Source organism: Stegastes partitus, unplaced genomic scaffold (assembly GCF_000690725.1).
Source record: "Stegastes partitus isolate 25-593 unplaced genomic scaffold, Stegastes_partitus-1.0.2 Scaffold14, whole genome shotgun sequence".
NCBI lineage: Eukaryota > Metazoa > Chordata > Actinopteri > Pomacentridae > Stegastes > Stegastes partitus.
Genome location: NW_007577745.1, coordinates 955251 through 972240, shown reverse-complemented (window position 1 = coordinate 972240; position 16990 = coordinate 955251). Strand labels below are relative to the sequence as shown.

At 45.3% G+C, this 16990-nt stretch overlaps 2 protein-coding genes across 2 annotated transcripts in view; both read left to right on the top strand.

Annotated features, from left to right (window-relative positions):
* Positions 1-2782: 2782 nt before the first annotated feature.
* Positions 2783-10759, top strand: tnfrsf1b (tumor necrosis factor receptor superfamily, member 1B). The gene is made up of 9 exons (XM_008289686.1): positions 2783-3103; positions 4478-4583; positions 7521-7646; positions 7723-7881; positions 8177-8270; positions 8347-8597; positions 8713-8799; positions 8976-9034; positions 9684-10759. Exons 1-9 carry the CDS (start codon positions 2789-2791, stop codon positions 10209-10211), a joined length of 1725 nt encoding a protein of 574 aa, XP_008287908.1. The 5' UTR covers positions 2783-2788; the 3' UTR covers positions 10212-10759.
* A 2421-nt stretch (positions 10760-13180) lies between these two features.
* trim62.1 (tripartite motif containing 62, tandem duplicate 1) overlaps positions 13181-16990 on the top strand; it is a 42224-nt gene continuing 38414 nt past the window's right edge. Inside the window, exons 1-2 of the mRNA XM_008289676.1 lie at positions 13181-13213; positions 14541-15086. Of these exons, the coding sequence (XP_008287898.1) occupies positions 14679-15086 (408 nt within the window). The 5' untranslated portion in view covers positions 13181-13213; positions 14541-14678. The remainder of the gene's footprint in view (positions 13214-14540; positions 15087-16990) is intronic.

Here is a 16990-nt window from a genome sequence, read left to right as displayed (position 1 = left end):
ACATAAACCTAGAGGTGTAAAATTCAAACTGTTCAGATATGAAGAGCTCGTTAGCCTCCAGATGTACAAGCGAGTAACAATCAGATGCTGCCTCACACCAGACTAACAGATCGTCATCCAGGCACTGATGAAAGTTTTGGTTTTAATATTTTTCAGGATCTGCCGGCGCCCAGAGTGTCGGGGAGCCGTACCTCTGACCAGATCTCAGATGTGTCTCGTTTGACTCGTCACAAATTTCAACACTTCTCAACAAAAAGAAAACTAAGAAGCGCGTCTCAACCAGGATGCTGACAAATGTCTGGGGGTTTTTTTTTTCACAAGATTTTTTGAAGCACACAAACTGATGTGACCAGAGATGCTGAGTGCCTCCAAAGGGCCTCATCCTCAGGAGACGCTTTGAATTGTAGCATAATTAGTTTTCAAGAATGAGTTACTGAATGAAAACCTGCACTTTATGCTGTATATGTGTTCACGTGCATAAATAAAACATTTTACATCCAGATTTAGACTCCACATGTGACTCTTGTGGATGTGAAGCAAGACATCAGCGTTACGCCACAGAAGAAGGGGAACGTCTACGTCGAAAATAGGATTCACTTTGTAAATTGCAAAACTAAGGAAGTCATTTTGAACCTTAGGCAGCACTTTGTGTTTCCCTTTCCAGCTGTTTGGCCCTCAGACTCTCTCGTACTTCTGTTTTTAACTTCCTCTGACTTTTCTTTGCTGTGACACCGAGAACACAGTCGAAGGCAGAGGACGGTGTACACGAGCTGCTGCTGACAGGAAACCACCACAGCCTATATTTAATGTCACCTACTGCTGCAATCCCACCTCTGACAGTGTCGTGTTTCCAGCAGGCCCCCGTATTTAAATACACTGGCTCATATACATAGAAGAGATCAGAGCTGGTTCATGAGAATCCACAGAGACGAGGTGAAGGAAACGGTGGTATCAGTAGCTTTTATTCAAGTTCAGGAGGAAAACGCTGATGAATTCTTTGTTCGCGTTGTGATGAAGCAGCAGCACTTTGAAGATCTTTATCAGAAACGTTTGATTCAAAGCACGGCGTCAGCGTTTATCTGGCAGACGGCTGATAGTCATCTCAGAGCCACGATGCTGTGATGTGAGAGCGAACCTCTGTGTGAGATGCGGTTTTGTGATACTGCAATGATTTCAGTACCAACAGTTACAGAAAAGCAGCTGCTGCTGCCCATTCAGTCCTGGTGCAGAAGGCCCGTTATTCATCATCTGCACATTTTAATTAAAAAGACTTTTCTTTAAAAAACACAAACAAAAAAACTCCCATCCAGTCCTGAAGGCTCTGAACCAGATCAGATGCTGCAACTTTCAGAAAATTAATATTTTCTGAGGAACATAGAAGCTAAATGTTGTTTAGCTCAGCCATTAGTCAGAGCATCGCTGCAGCATCGCTCAGCATGAAAATGTCTTTTTCTACATGTGGCAGCCATTGGTTGCCATGGAGATGAACAGGATCCGAAACTGACTGATAAGAGATCTGCCATCATCGCTGTGACTGCACGTTAACACTCGCATTTATTTTATATGAAACATCTGCACTGCAAGCGATATAACAGCTACATCAGAAATAAGATGTTTACTCGTGACTCAGACTGGCTTCAGGTCTGTCATCAACCATCGATGTGTACTTCTGGAAATTACTCACTGGTGCAGAAACAAAATCAGTGCTGGAACACATCAGCGCCTTATAAATTATAGACTTTAGCTTCTCGTCTACCGGTCACAGTTCACGCTGTGACATCCAACAGGTGTGAAGTTTAAAACCAGCTCAGGTTAGCAGAAGTCGTTTAACATGGACAGACCATAATAAGACTGTGATGGACATCAGGGCTGCTGCTGCGCTGAGCACCAGAGACGTGTTGAGGATGTGGGAGGGGGAACTTCATGGTGAAATGTCAACGGCTCACACGAGAGCAAAGAGCGAGGCACGGGGGTAATCAAGTGGGCAACATGTAAATACGTACAGTGTTGTGGTTGAAGATGTGTTTTGGGTGAATCAGTCAGCCGGGGCTAAAGAGGAGAGAGGCCGCCATAGAGACGCTGTCAGAGGACTTCAGTCACCCTGATCTGACATCCCAAAGTCCAACAAAAACACCTGAGCTCCAGCCTCCTGCCACATCACAGAGATCCAGCAGCTCACATCAGTTCTGCTGTGAATTAGGCCAATGTTCTCCAACTTTGTGGTAAATAAATCGATAACTCCTACAGCTGAGCGGGGCTCCATGAGACGGCCTGCTGTCTATAAACAACAATCTGAGTGCTTCCTGTTTGGTCGAGACATTTTTTTCTCCTTTTTTTTTCTTTTCCTGCCAAAAAATGAAACAACAGCAGCAGCTCTAAAAAAAAAAAAGCATCATTTTCATGTGGTTTCATTGGCTTCAGCCTTTGTGCTACTGACGTTCATTCATAACGAAGCTCTGGCTGGTGATGTGAATACCAGCAGCAGGACCTGATCGCTGGATTTAAATGACTCCTGTAAGTGTTTACTGCACTCCAAATGAGTTAATGATGATTTAGGTGAGCCCTGATGAAGGGGCGGATAATTCTGCAAACATGTTTGTTGTATTTCACGTCCATGGAGGTGTGGTTTACTTTTACATCAAAAAGTGTTCAGCTGTTGAATCAGAAACACTTCTCTGGAAAACCAGCAGCATAAAATAACATCTAAAATGTAAAATGAAAGGGTTGAATCTTTCCTGCTCAGTCACAGGTCACACACATGCTTTACGGTGGTTTTTTTGTGCCACACATGTACAGCAGAGATCTCATGTGTTTGTGTGGAAGCGGCAGCTGTCTTTACCCTAAACCAGCTCCGGCTAACCTCATTATGGTTTTTCACATCAGATCAGTGAATGTGAGTTACAGTCAGCTCGTTTCCTTCCTCCAAATACTTGACTCAGTTCAAGGAAACAGCTCCTGCTTGCAGACTCTTGACCCGCCTTTAGAAAATGAACAGTACAGTGCACACGCCGGCTGCTCTATCCTCTCCTCGATAATTTGCTTTAAAGAAGCAATGAAGGACGTCCTGGTGCTGCTGGTTCTGCTACATGCCCAAACCATCAAGGTAGGCTTTGTGTCTGTCATCAGCTCTGTCATGATGTTTGTTTAACCGTACACGCTGGACGTCAGCGGGTCGGGATCCAGCTGATAACCAACGTTATCTGAACACAGTGTCAGCTGCTAAAAATCTGTTTTCTGAATTAACTCAGGAAACTTAGATTTATGTCATAAACATGTAAATCAATTTATTTTTAAAATGCATTTCTGTGTTGTCTCATTTGGACCTAAAGCCAACAGAAGCTTCTTATTTTCTGATGAAACAAGCTTTAAACTCCTTTTCATCAGTATCACTTGTGCTCTCGGCGTGAACGTGTACAGTAGCTGTTCCTGTGGAAATTTAATTCAGAGGCTATGGTGTGATAAACACGTATGAATATTTGGTTTCGGTTACTTGGCATCTCATGCAGTTTCACACTGAATGTCTCGCTGTTGGAATGAAACAGCAACTCCTCCTATTGTCCTCTGTTATCGCTGTGCATTTCTGGAGAAGAACACGGGTTAGTACAGGCATGCAGCCAAGGCAAAGAGGAAATAACAGAGTGTTCGCCCTGATGAACTGCCAGTAATTTATGCCATGAGGTTTCACAGATCGTGTTCAGTCCCTGTGCTCTTGGTGGTCATACCACACATGAAGCCGGTACTTAGGAACCGAGGGCTTCTAGGCTGCCGCCTCCGTTTCCTGTAATACGAGAAACACACTTCTGTAGTCAGCACATTCAGACTTCTGCTTGTCATTGGAGGTAGTGTGGTGAAGCACCTTCAAGGCTTCTGCACAGGACAGGTGTGAGAAGTGCTGCTGCTACAGGACTCTGTCGGCACACAGACGCCGTGTTTCCTGCTCATATTATGACATTACAGACAGAAAATGTTAATATGTTATGTATAGAATGTGAGAGGGAGAGGTTTGGTATGAATTACAGCACTGATGCATGTTTGCGGCGCACAATTAGAACGATGAGATGATGTGCACCTCCTCCTACTAATGGCTGCATGTTGGACCATTTCTGCAGCAGAAAGGGGAAACGTAGGTGCAGGTGTGGGTGGGCTGGTACTACTTTAAGCTCCTATCTAACAGTGATGAAGGTAACCAGTCATTGGTCAACTCTTTTCTTCAGCCAGTGACTAAACTGTCAGTTTTCAGATTACTGGCCCACTGAGCAGTTGGCTAAAGTTTGAGCTCTTTCCAGGAAGAACGTCTGGCACATGCAAAAGTGGGCTGCATATACTTTCCACCCAACTAATTTCAAAATCACTAAATTTACCTGCACAGCCGGCACTGTGTCAGAGGGTACCGACGAAGGCCTTTTATGTTCCCCACTGTGTGCGTGTGAGCATCAGAGTATGAGTTGCTCTGAAGCGCTGTGTCTCTTTCCCGTAGGTCTGCTCTCAGCCCTACCAGGCGGACTCAGATGGAAACTGTCGCAACAAAACAACAGAGTACCTTCACGATGGACTGAACCTGTGCTGCAGGAAGTGCCCCCCTGGTACGTGCTCTTCTGCAAACACAGCATGGACTGTCATTCTTAACATTTCCATTAGTGGTCTCCTGCCGGTGCTCAGGCTGGAGGTAGAGGTGACACGTGCTGATGCAGGTCTCAGGACATGGTGGTAAGAGTTTGGGCGTGGAGGTGTGAAAAAACAGGAACACACGCTTACTGTAGCTAAAAACAATCATAGCCTGATGTTTACTTGTTACTTCCTGAGAAACACAAAGTGAGTACGTACGAGTGTGTACATCGTTCACTTTAGGAGCGTTAAAGCAGAGCTGGGCTGATGCTCCAGGGAGGCTGATGTCAGCTTTTTGTTGTGTATGAGCAGAAAAGGGTTCTGCATCACATTATGCTGCATCTCCGTCAACATGCAAACTGTTTGGTTCTGTTGGCAGCTCTACATCCTAAAAACGTCTCAGACCTCAGCTGTCTAATCTTTACGTGCCCCCACAGGCTGAAACTATTCAACATTTTAAACTCCACATACCATATATCTACCAACCCTGTACAATAAACCAGCGGTTCCCAAACTTTTAGAGCCACGACCCCCAAGATGACATCAGTTTGTGTTCGTGATCCCCCAGTTTGAATTATTAATATATCAGGAGTCATAACTTTGTTGTTCAGGCATTAATGAGTTAAAAATGAACGTGTTAATTCCACAGATTGATCTCTTTACATTAGCACGCTCATTTTCTTTTGAATGAATGAATGAATGACTTGAACTTATTTTGAACAAATGAAAGGGAAAAAAATGTCAAAACAAATAAAAAATAATTTAAAAAAGAGCAAAAAAGAATAATAATATCACATAATCTAATCATAACATTAACAAGTCTGATCAAGCAGTGGGAGAAGTCTACACTTTTAATTTCTTTTTTTAAGTTATTTATTTTTTGCCTTTATTGTATAGGACAGTTGAGAGAGAGAGACAGGAAGTGGGGGAGAAGAATGGGGGAAGGACCTGCAGCAAAGGGCCATGAGCGGGATTCAAACCCACGGCCGCTGCATCGGGGACTGTAGCCCTGTACGTGGGTCACCAGCTCAACCAGCTGAGCTACAGCGACGGCACACTTTTAATTCTGACAGCCCTGATACACATTTATTTGATAAATGAAGGCTTTTTTAAAAATTTTTTTAACAATGGTCTGGTGACCCCCTGAAATTATCTTAGGACCCCCATGGGGGTCCCAACCCCCACTTTGAGAACCCCTGCACTAAAGGCTTAACGGTCAAAAAGATAACGTTTTTTTTTTTTTAAAGAAAAAAGAAAAGAGAAAAGCGAGCTCAAGCTCAAACCCCGAGTGTTTCCCTGGATACAGAGCCTCGCTCTCCACCACCTCACAGGGTTTATGGATGGAGATCAGCTGACTGCACACGTTTTCATTTTTACTCGTGTTGTCATCTGGGAAGCGACAGAAATGTTCCATCACAGGATAAAGGTGATCACTCAGAAGGACTTGGTATTGATTCACAGTGACCCCTCACCCTGAGGGGACAGGTGAACCCAAACCGAGCCAGAACAGAAGCACTGGATCACGGCACTGGGAGGCTTCAGTTTGTCTCCTTCCTGTGTGAGATTATACAGAAGCTACTGGCAGATTTATCAGCTGTAGTTAATTAGCCACTGTTTGATCCATGAGCTGGTTGGATGGGCTGTTTCGGCTCATTTATCGTTTCCTGGTGACTTGTTTGAAGACATTAATCCTTTAAAAGGATGGTAAACAGGCGCATCATTACAGTGCATTATTTAGAGCTAAAGATGAGGCTAAACATGGTCGCCATTACTGCCAGCTGAGGAGGACGTCTGCATGATATACAGAAACAGTATGTTTGGTTATATTGAGACATATGAGTCAGGAGTGTGACTCGTCAGCTTTTCATTTATTTTCCACTGAAACAAATTATAATGATTTTTGTTGTTGTCGCTGCCACAAAAGTGTTTCCTGATTTCTGGAGGATATTATTTTGAACAAGGCTGTCTCTGTAACGCCACCATTTATTTATAATGGTACGTCACATTTTACCTGATTATTTAGTTTTAACCTGATTCTGTTCGGCCACATAGCTCATGTACGTGAAAGTTCAAAGTGCAGAACATGGTTCACTTCATATGGAAGAGGAGAGAAAGCTTAAAGGGTGATGGTGCTGTCATAGGTACACAGTGAGGCAGCATGACACAATATTTAAACCTATAACCCTGAAATGAACGGGTCATTAGGCTGCTTGTTGGTTCAGTGGGAGTGCACTGGTTGGCGTTGCAGATCAGACATTCAGTCACACTACAGACTGCAGAACGGCTCAGAAAGCAGCCGCTGCATTGCTCCATCACTGCTTAACTTCTGTCTTTCTACACTTCCATTGTGGATTTCACACAAGAATTTCCTGTTTTTTGTTTGTTTATTTCACTCGAGGGATGAAAGGCCGAGCTGCAGCTTCCGCACGACGTCGTGTTCTTGGCTTTGAATAGTGCCGCTGCTGGAACAGGCATCTGGGTGGTGAAGAGCAGGGATGCAGCAGTTTGACTTGTTGGAAGCTTTTTCAGCAGCTCTGCTCTCCTGAAGCAATAACTTGATCTCATGTGCCTGCTAATCTCATCTCTCCCACGCGGTGTGGAGTTAATTGTTTTACATCCCACTTGTCTATTGAGTGAGTGCGGCGAGCAGCCAGTGTGTTGTTTAGTGTGTGTTTAATGCCATAACCACAACCTCTTATAAGCAGCTCATGCATTTTATTTTGGAATGGTTGGAATATAATTATATTCTAACCATGACGATGAAGTCAAACCATGAGTAATATTGTGAAATTTAAGGTTTTATGATTAGAAGTTGTGGAGATGCCCCTGTGCTGTCATAAAATGCACATAAAATGTAGGGTGGACACTTTATTATATGAGTGACGGTATATTAACTCAGCTGGATGTTACTACAGGACAGCGACTGACAGAAGAATGCACGGCGACTTCTGACAGCGTGTGTCAGCCATGTAATACGGGCCAGTACATGGAGGCCTGGAACTACGCACCAAACTGCTTCACCTGCGCCAAATGCAGACCACGTCAGTACCTGAACCGCACATCTCCACGTTCTTATTCCATATTCATCACATTAACGTCTTTATTGTGTTTGACCAGACAAAGGTTTGAAGAACAGCCAGGAATGCTCCACAACCACGAGGTCCATCTGTGCATGCCAGTCTGGGAAGTTCTGCATCATGGGGTTTGATGACCCGCACTGCACCGAATGTCGGCAGTACAAGTCATGCCAAGCTGGTTATGGAGTGTCTACGCCAGGTACGGACTTTATGCATGAGATTGTCTCACCTCCCCACAATTATTGCAAACAGAAAACAGTTAAAGTGTTAATTGCATGAACCCCAGTGTACAGGTCAATACTAGCTGTCAATCTACCTGTACTTATAAATATATGTGTACACATTTCTGCAGTAACTATGTCATACAGCTAATAGCATGGTGTCTCCCATATCAGTGAGGAACCCTCGTATCAACCACCAATGTGTAAAACTTAATCAGAACCGTGTTAAATAAAAGTGAAATGTGCTGATGAAGTGTTGTGTGTTGTTGTCAGGCACAGTGAACTCAGATGTGAAGTGTGAATCGTGTCCCAGTGGGACCTTCTCCAACTCGGCCTCCTACACTGATCGCTGCCGGCCTCACACCAGGTACGTGGAGGAGAGTCACGTTTACATCCAGCCATCAGGAACTCAGACCCCTGATGTCTCCTTTTGTTCTTTCCAGCTGTTACGGGAGGGTTGTTCAGAAAGGCACCTCTGTCTCAGACACTGTGTGCGATCAGCAGACTTCCACCAAACAGCCTGAACCTGTGCTCACAACCACAAGTACGACGACGAGCACAGCCGCAGAGGAATCGACGGCTCCACGTAGACTACAAGACTCCACAGAGTCTGTCTCTGCTTCGACTTCAGAAGGAGATTTCAGCTCTGCAACAAAAAGCCTGCAACCGACCGCAGAGTCTGGCAGAGCGCTGGGTACAGTAGCTGCTAGCTCAGTGCCTCTGAGCCGTCGTCATAAAGAAACTGAAGTGTTTCAAGATGTCTCTCTCTTGCCTCTTCTGACTTGTGTGTGTGTTTGTTCCTCTGGTAGCTGCAGTCATCGCTGGCGTCACTGGATTCCTTGTGCTTCTAATCGTCCTCGTGCTGGTGTTCCTTTGCATACAGATCCGGAAAAAGGGTAAGTTCATCCTGTAAAAGCAGTGCATCAGTTATATTCTGTTTGTAACTGCACTACATTTATCTTCACGTTAAAACACAGAATGATCGAGGCCATTGTTTCTCAGCATTTTTATCAGCTTGTGTTGCATTTTCACTACCTCACTGTCTGAATATCTGCTGTTCCTTTTTTCCCAGGAAATGCGAGATTACATCCTAAAGTAGATGCAAATGGAAACTGTGAGAGTGCTGATAAGGTGAGGTTTGGCTTTTTGTCACTGTGACTGAGTGCACGCTTTAGAAGGTACACCTCTACAACCTGCTGCAGTTCACAGAGTTTGGTGTGTTCAGTTTGTTGTGACGCTGGACGACGGTCGGCTGAGGACGGGCTGTTTGACATTCACACTTGAAAATAATCAAAATCAAATCCAGTTTATTGTCATGGTGCTGTACATCCACAGCAGTACAGGCAGGATGAGAGCGTTTCTGCAGGATCCAGTAACTTAAAGCATTTTAAATAAACAAGTGTTTGCATCTCTGGATCAGCAGCTCAGCGTTCTGACAGCTGGAGGCATGAAGCTGGAGGTTCTTCCTCTAACGCTCCGGAAACGTTTGGCTGATGGCAGCAGTTCAGACGGTTCATGGGGAGGGTGGAGGAGTTCCTGACAATGTTCAGTGTCCTGCTGAGAAGGTCTTGGACAGAGGGGAGGGAAACGCCGACGAGCCTCTCTGATGCATTCCAGTGCAACATAGAACAGCTGAATTTCCACCTCTATGATGCTATAAAACTGAACATTACAGGCATTTTAAAGCAGGTGGAGCTGTTGTATTAGATTGCATGTGATGGCACATGAGTGTGTTTGTGGCTGTATAAAATACTTAACTTTCCATTTGCTTCTGCTGCAGATCAGTCAGAGCTATTTGGGGGAATCTCAGGTGACTTCGTTCACAGCTGAGGCACCAGAACAACAGTGTCTGCTGGAGAAAGGGGAAGCCAGCAGTGACCACAGCCAGAGCAGCAGCAATACTGAAACTCTAACCGGAACAGACGGCTACAGCAGCCACGAGTCCATCGGCCCGTTACAGCCCACTCTGGCTCTTGACAGTCCACCCTCTGTGCTGTCGGAGCCCCAGACTTTAGTGTCCAACGTGGAGCCCGTCCTTCCCCCGCCCAGCGTCCCCACACAGCCCTCCTCTCAGCCCACCAGCCCGCAGATCGTGAGCCCCGTGACCACCAGCCCCCAGTTCAACGTCAACATCACTTTGCACATCGGTAACGGGTCCTGTGGGCCTCCGTCCTTCCTGCCCACAGACTTGATGCAGGCGGACTGCAGACTCCCCTTCGGAGAGGAGGAGTCCTTCAGCACCCCACAGCAGGAAGCTGGCAAGCAGTCGGTGATGTCTGTGCAGGAGAGTGAAAGCTACAGTATATGAGGAGTCTGCTGCAGGAAAAACTGACTGAAAAACCTTTGTCATAGCACGACATGGAAAACAATCTGGCAAGCTAACAAAATGCACAAGGAAGGCTCTTCTGGTCCCATATCAGAGTCATTAACTGTTACTTCATGTGTTTATATGTGTACATAGAATGCTGTAAATAAAGATGTAAATATAAGTGATTACCAAACAATAAGAAAATAAAAGGGAATGTAAATTATAGCTCGTAGTCTGCAACCATTTCAACCTCCAGCTAGGCCCATATAAAACATATACAGCTGCTGCTGTAAAATGGGAAATCTGTATATTTGATTTTAAATTTACAAGTTGCATACAATTAACAAACCATGTGCATTTTGTGTGGAAGGATTACGGACATACAGCATCTTATTTACATTACATGTTCTCCACAGTGGCCCTAAAAAGCATTTGGGCACCAAAGCTGCACTTTTGCACCGTCTGAGTTCCTCATTCCTTCAATAAAACGAGTTCATCTGCATCACTGTAAAATAAAACCCTGTCAGACGTTGACAGTCCCACCTCCACCTGGTTGGTTATTCTACTAGCTTTCAACACAACATTTCTACCATCAAATCCATGTAAATTGAATTTGGACTCTTTCTAAAATGCTGCACGTCTCCAAAAGCCGCTGCCTCTCTGTGCATGTTTGTTTGCACATTTAGTCCAAGCTGTCCTCTGCTTTGAGCTCTGAGTGTCGCTCTGCCTTTGTACCCACACGCCTTGATCCTGCTGTGAATGGTCTGTGGACTGAGTTGTACCCCGTAATGCTCATTGATCTCCGAAGCCACTGTTTCACGCCTGTTTTTTCCAGATTTTGCTCACAATTATGCAGTCCAATCTGCTGCTGAGCTGTGTAGGTCTGCCTGCGCACCACCTGTTCTCAGTCACGAGTCACCTCCAGTTTTGAACTTTCTGACTAAACACCCAAGTGGAGAAGTTTTTCGCTGATCTGATGAATTATACAAACGAACGATTTTCACTTTATCGCTGAGATTTTTTTGCAGCTGCTTTCAATTAACCAGTTTCAAAGTCATTTAAAGCGGCAGTTTAAACTCAAAGACTCTTCATACGACGCTCCTCGCAGAGTAACCACAGTTCATCACATGGGTTCAAAGAGGGACCACGAGGACTCGTCCATGTACTCAGGGGTATGTTCAACCTGATTTATTTATTTTAGCAGAAACATTTGTTCTGAACTTTACTAAATGTCTTTCTGTGGATCAAATACCATCTTATCTGACATTTTATGAAAGAACCTGATGAATGAAACACACTGAGGTTAGTTTAACCTTTTGTTATGTAAAATATAAAGACTACTCTATTACAGGTGCTGCAATCATAGTTTCCTTTAAAGGGACAGACGTGTTAGAAGTAACAGTGCAGTAATAGTCAAAGTAAAGTCACCCATCAGGCAGCTGACAGCAATGTGTGTGTTAAATCCTTGTTACTGTAACTACACTGTATTACCAAAACTGTGCAAAGAGCATTTAAACTGCCATGGCAACAGCTGCTTTAACTACTTTATACTTGTGGGCACTTTACATACATTCATATCAATGCACTGAGTGGAGCAGAAGTTATTTCCTTTTGTGCTGCAGGTGACTCGGTGGTTAGCATCATCGCCTCACAGCTAGAAGGTCTCCGGTTGGCGTCCCGGTGAGGACACCCGGGATCTTCCTGCGTGGAGTCTCCATGTTCTCCCCGTGCAGCGTGGGTTCTCTCCGGGTTCTCCGGCTTCCTCCCACAGTCCACAAACATGCTGAGGTTAATTGGTGATTGTAAATTGTCCGTAGGTGTGAATGTGAGTGTGCTTGGTTGTCTGTCTCTAAGTGTAGCCCTGTGATAGACTGGTTACCTGTCCAGGTGAACCTGCCTTCACCCTGAGTCAGCTGGGATAGGCTCCGCCCCCCATGACCCTGGTGAGGATTAAGGTGTAGAGATGATGGATGGATTGAGTTAAAATGAAGGAGCAGAAAACTGAAATACTTGTGAGTAGCTCAAATAATCTCAGTTCTGTTGAATCACATAACACTGGTTTAACATATGTAGACAACACAATAATAAACAATGGCGGGTCTGCCATCATCCATCAGGTTGGTTTACACATCAGTTGGTTTGTGGGACTCACATGACACAGGTAAACAAACAACAACAATAAAACACTGTCAGAGTCAGTACGTATGCGGACTTTCCTGGTATATACATCTTAAATGTCCACTTCTCCTTTCAAAACCCCTGATGTGTGTCACCCTGGCCACCGCGGCTCTGTGACCTTATGAGGGTTATTTCCCTTCCTTCCCTGGACCAGCTGGACTGCCCCTCATGGTGGATGCTCTGACCTGACACGAGCTGTTGAATTCCCCTTTAGAGCACTGAGACTATCCAGTGTCCCATGAGCTGGTGATGAGCTGGATGGACTGATGCCACAGACGTGTACCTTCCACTCCACCACCTGCACTGGGAACACTGGGCTGGTTCTTTTGTTGTGTTTTCAGTGGACGCTCCTGCCCCCTGCTGGTCAGAGGCGGACACTGCAGCCGGCCACTCTCTCTCTCTGCCCTTAAAACGTCTCCTCTGAGCGGTGGCAGCCACTTTAACTGGAAAATTTAATGTTTTAGTTCAACAACGTAGGACAAGAATTGCGCTCATTTCCGTGTGTTTTGTTGTTTGTTGTAGCCGAGCAGCGGAGCAGAGCGGCGGACTGAACCACTCCGCTACATCAGAGGGGTGTTCACCTTTACACCGTCACATTTCTCCACTAACACTCTCCCGTGAAATCGCGTACGTCCACGATTAAAACGGCTCCTATTTGCTTCTGTGTTGTGTTCATGTACGAATTGCGTTTATCTCGTAAAACCACACCATAGAAATCCCCCCCGTCCCTGGGCGCGGTTGGTCGCGCCTGTTGCCGCTGTGTGCCGCTCTCCTTCCTGGAAGACACTCGCGTCGGAGCCGCTGATGTCGCCGACAGGAAGCCGGTGAGTTCGGCCGTTTTTCACTCGGTTTTCATCCACGTCTGCTTTAAAGTACAGTCACGTTAAGTTGCCTGTGCCTCTCGCACGCCACCCCCGTACACACCTTTTCCATGCGTGGGTTATTTAATGAGTGTTACGCCTCTTTTGTGCGCCTACCTCCGCTCATCTTCCCTCCGCTGCTCGTCGCTTGTGTTTACAAGTCCGGCCAGCGAGCCCGGTGGAGGAGCCGGTGTGTGTGTGCTCATGTGTTAGCCTGGTGGGTGGTGGGAGAGGAGGAGGAGGAGGAGGAAGGAGCTCCGACCGGGCTGCTGAAAGCTGCTTCATGGGGGAATTGAACGGGGAGCTCCTGAGCACCGGGAGGAGGAGGTGGAGGTGGTGGAGGTGGTGCTGCAGGTGTTCGCCTGTTGGTTGGTGCAGACAGTCCGTAGGAGCTCCAACACCTCCTCAGAGGGATGTGTGATTCATTTACAGCCTTTATATTACGCTCAGGTGTTTCCTCAGGTAAGGAGGAAGCGACTAAAGTGAAACCAAGTTGCAGCCGAATTAAATGACATTATAATGGAGTTAAATTAATAAAGGGGACTATTCTGTCCATCAGTAGCTGTTTTCAAGGGGATTTGATTCACAATCTGTAAGTGAAAGTACATTCAGATAAAATAAAATATTCACCAGATAGATAGATAGATAGATAGATAGATAGAATCACCGCCACCATGGACACCGATAAATAGGCAGAAATAAACAATAAGAAAAAAAAAACAATAAGAAAATCTAATGCAAAATGTACAATAAGTGTCATATTTCAGGAATAGTTCTGTGTGGAGTGGAGTGCAAATAGTGATGTGCAACAAAACCAGTACAACAGAAGTGTGCAAAAAGCAATTTCAATGATGGAACCCGAGAAATAACCCCTACTGGTTATTTTCTCAGTTGTAATTAATTGTTTGGTCTTGTTCAGATTGCAAGAGTCCATAACACTAAGATATATATATATGAAAAGTTGAAAACCCATGTGTCTGTGGAGCTGCAGCTTGCGATGTTTTTGCACATTTCTGCAGTCGATCCAAACATTTTCTATTCTGCTCAACTGACTGTTGCAGCTGTACTTTCAGACCCGTGTTCATCCGAAGGTAAGCAGGTAAAATGAGCCCTGACAGCTCACTGGAAGCTCTCATGAGTAGGATTAAATATTAAATAGCTTCTCATTGCCCATTTTGTTAATGTGTGACTGAAAGGAAGAGCTGCGTCTTTGTCATAAATGTATTCGAGCATGCTCCTCTCTGCCGTGTTGTTGTTGCTCATTGCCTGGTGTTTGCTGTTTTATCAACAGAGACAATCTCGTGAAGTCCCAAGACTCCTCTCGTTGATCGATCCCACATGCAGCGAGCCCCTCTCTGACTGATTAACCACGTGTACCCAGCTCCAGAACGTTGCCCTCTTAGATGCCGCTCAGTCTCTGTTTTTGCAAATGGCTTGCTGTCTGAAGGACGAGCTCCTCTGTTCCATCTGCCTCAGCATCTACCAGGACCCCGTCAGCTTCGGCTGCGAGCACTACTTCTGCAGAAAGTGCATCACCGAGCACTGGAGCAGGCAGGAGCCTCACGGAACGCGGGACTGTCCCGAGTGCCGGAGGACCTTCACCGACCCGCTCCTTTCGCCGAGTCTCAAGTTGTCTAACATTGTGGAGCGCTACTCGGCCTTCCCGTTGGACGCCATCCTTAACGCCCAGAGGAGCTCCTACCCCTGCAAGGACCACGAGAAGGTCAAGCTCTTCTGCCTCACTGACAAAAGTCTGGTGTGCTTCTTCTGTGACGAGCCGGCGCTACACGAGCAGCACCAAGTGACCACCATCGACGAGGCCTACGAGGAGATACAGGTCAGTTCCAGCGCACACACTCTGACAGCTCATTAGTAAGAGCGAGGCTGACATTTCCTTAAAACCCATCAGCACTCTGCATCACGTTAAGGAAGTTGCACTCAGTCACCCCCTGGGAGCTGCACAGACACTTCAGCAGTAAGTCCTCTGCTGTCGCTGAGCAGCTCCATTAAAGCAGTTCGGGCATTTTGTGCTTTGCTCATGAGCACTCCGGGTACAGCAGGTGCAGAGGAATAAGACATTTACTTCTCCCAGATCCCCACAGGAGTCCACTGACCTCAGATCATAATGAGATTCCAGTTTATAGCTCTCGGTATGATCAGAGGTCAATGGATTCATCTCCGTGGTGCCCACTGAAGTGGGTAGAAAGATGTTTAGGTATGCAGCCGTGCTGCCTGGAACAACCTGCATAAGAACTGGAAAATGAAGGACAGAGTTATCAGAGGTGAATTATGTGCATCAAAGATTTGGACTTTAAGGGAAACTTGGTGTATTTAATGTATGAACTCTAGACTTTTTAAACAAATGTGTGCTTTTTGCTTGAGGAAACCTTTTAATTCAGACACTATGGATGTTGTATTTGTCGTTTCCATGTTGTTGGTGTCTTTGTTTGCACCTTGATGCCATGCAGCTGGTTTGGTCTCACTGTGAATTCAAATCTGGAATCTTAAACGGTGAACTAAAGGTTTGATCACCTGGCTGATCTGTTAGTTCAGTTTCATTCCCTCTGAGGCAAACTGGTTGATTTTATACCAGAATAAATGTCACACTTGTTGAATAAATTGAATTAAAAAAAATACATAAAAACTGTAAATCCTTAAATATTTCAGGAAAAGCCCAACGTACACATGCAGGGATGTGAGTGATGTGTGTATTTACTGCTGGATGTCATTCATAGGTCTGCTTTATAAGTCTGGCAGCAGACCTGAGCTGCATGTCGACTCCTCTCCCCACAGCTCTTGTCATCTCTAAACTTTTAGCTCGGCCCCACAGTGCTTAAAAATTAAAGGAAATTTTGGTTTGTTTGAGTGCAGAAGTCTTGACTCAGCGAGGAATTAAATTTGAATGTACTGGCAGATGTGTTTGTTGAAATGAGGTGAGAAACTGCTGAATCGCTCAATGATTCATTACTTCTTAGATTCAGGACACTTAACGGTAATTGACTGGGACGATATGAACTTCCACACCAGTCTTCTGCTAATGCATCATACGTGTTTACTCTGAGTCATGTTTTCCACATTAACAGGAACGGTTCAGTGTTTGCTCTCCTCTCGCTGTTTGGATAATTCCATTCCCACAGAGCCAAAATCCAATAACTGTGAAACAAAGCTCCTAATCCTGTTCCTGCTTTGCTCCAGTATGCATAGCAACACATTCCCGTCTAGCATGATGCAGTCTGTCTCACGTCTGCTGCTGCTAATGCTCTGTGCAACATGCAAACATTTGGTTTTCTGTTTTCTTGGCAGACGGCCGAGTGAAGTTTCAGATGAGGAACTGATGGTTAGCACTCACACTGAGAGGTTTTTAAGGGTTTACACTCGTACTGCAGCTCAGACCAACACTCAGACACGCTGGGATGCTAATCAGATCTGATCAGTGCCTTTGTCTTCACAGACTATTAATAACTATGAGTTTGATGCTCTGATTTGGCTGTGTCCATATTTGATAACTACCAAGCGTTACTTTACTACACAGAGTATTTATGATGCTGACCTCTGATACTTATCTGAAAGTACAGTCGTGACCTGATAATCGACCCTTAACAATCCTGAACCTGCTGTCTGACAGGTTTTTAGGAAAAACCAACAGAACCCATAAAAACAGCCTTAACATAGCGACAGCCTTGGATTGTGACTCCGACATGACATTTAATGTCACCAATCAGGATGACGGCGTATTATCTG

Excerpts from the sequence above, each read along its gene's own strand:
- tnfrsf1b (XM_008289686.1), top strand. The coding sequence starts at position 2,789 with ATGTACAGCAGAGATCTCATGTGTTTGTGTGGAAGCGGCAGCTGTCTT. Across the intron at positions 3,104-4,477 it reads TACATGCCCAAACCATCAAG|GTCTGCTCTCAGCCCTACCA; the intron begins GTAGGCTTTGTG and ends TCTTTCCCGTAG. Across the intron at positions 8,800-8,975 it reads CATACAGATCCGGAAAAAGG|GAAATGCGAGATTACATCCT; the intron begins GTAAGTTCATCC and ends CTTTTTTCCCAG.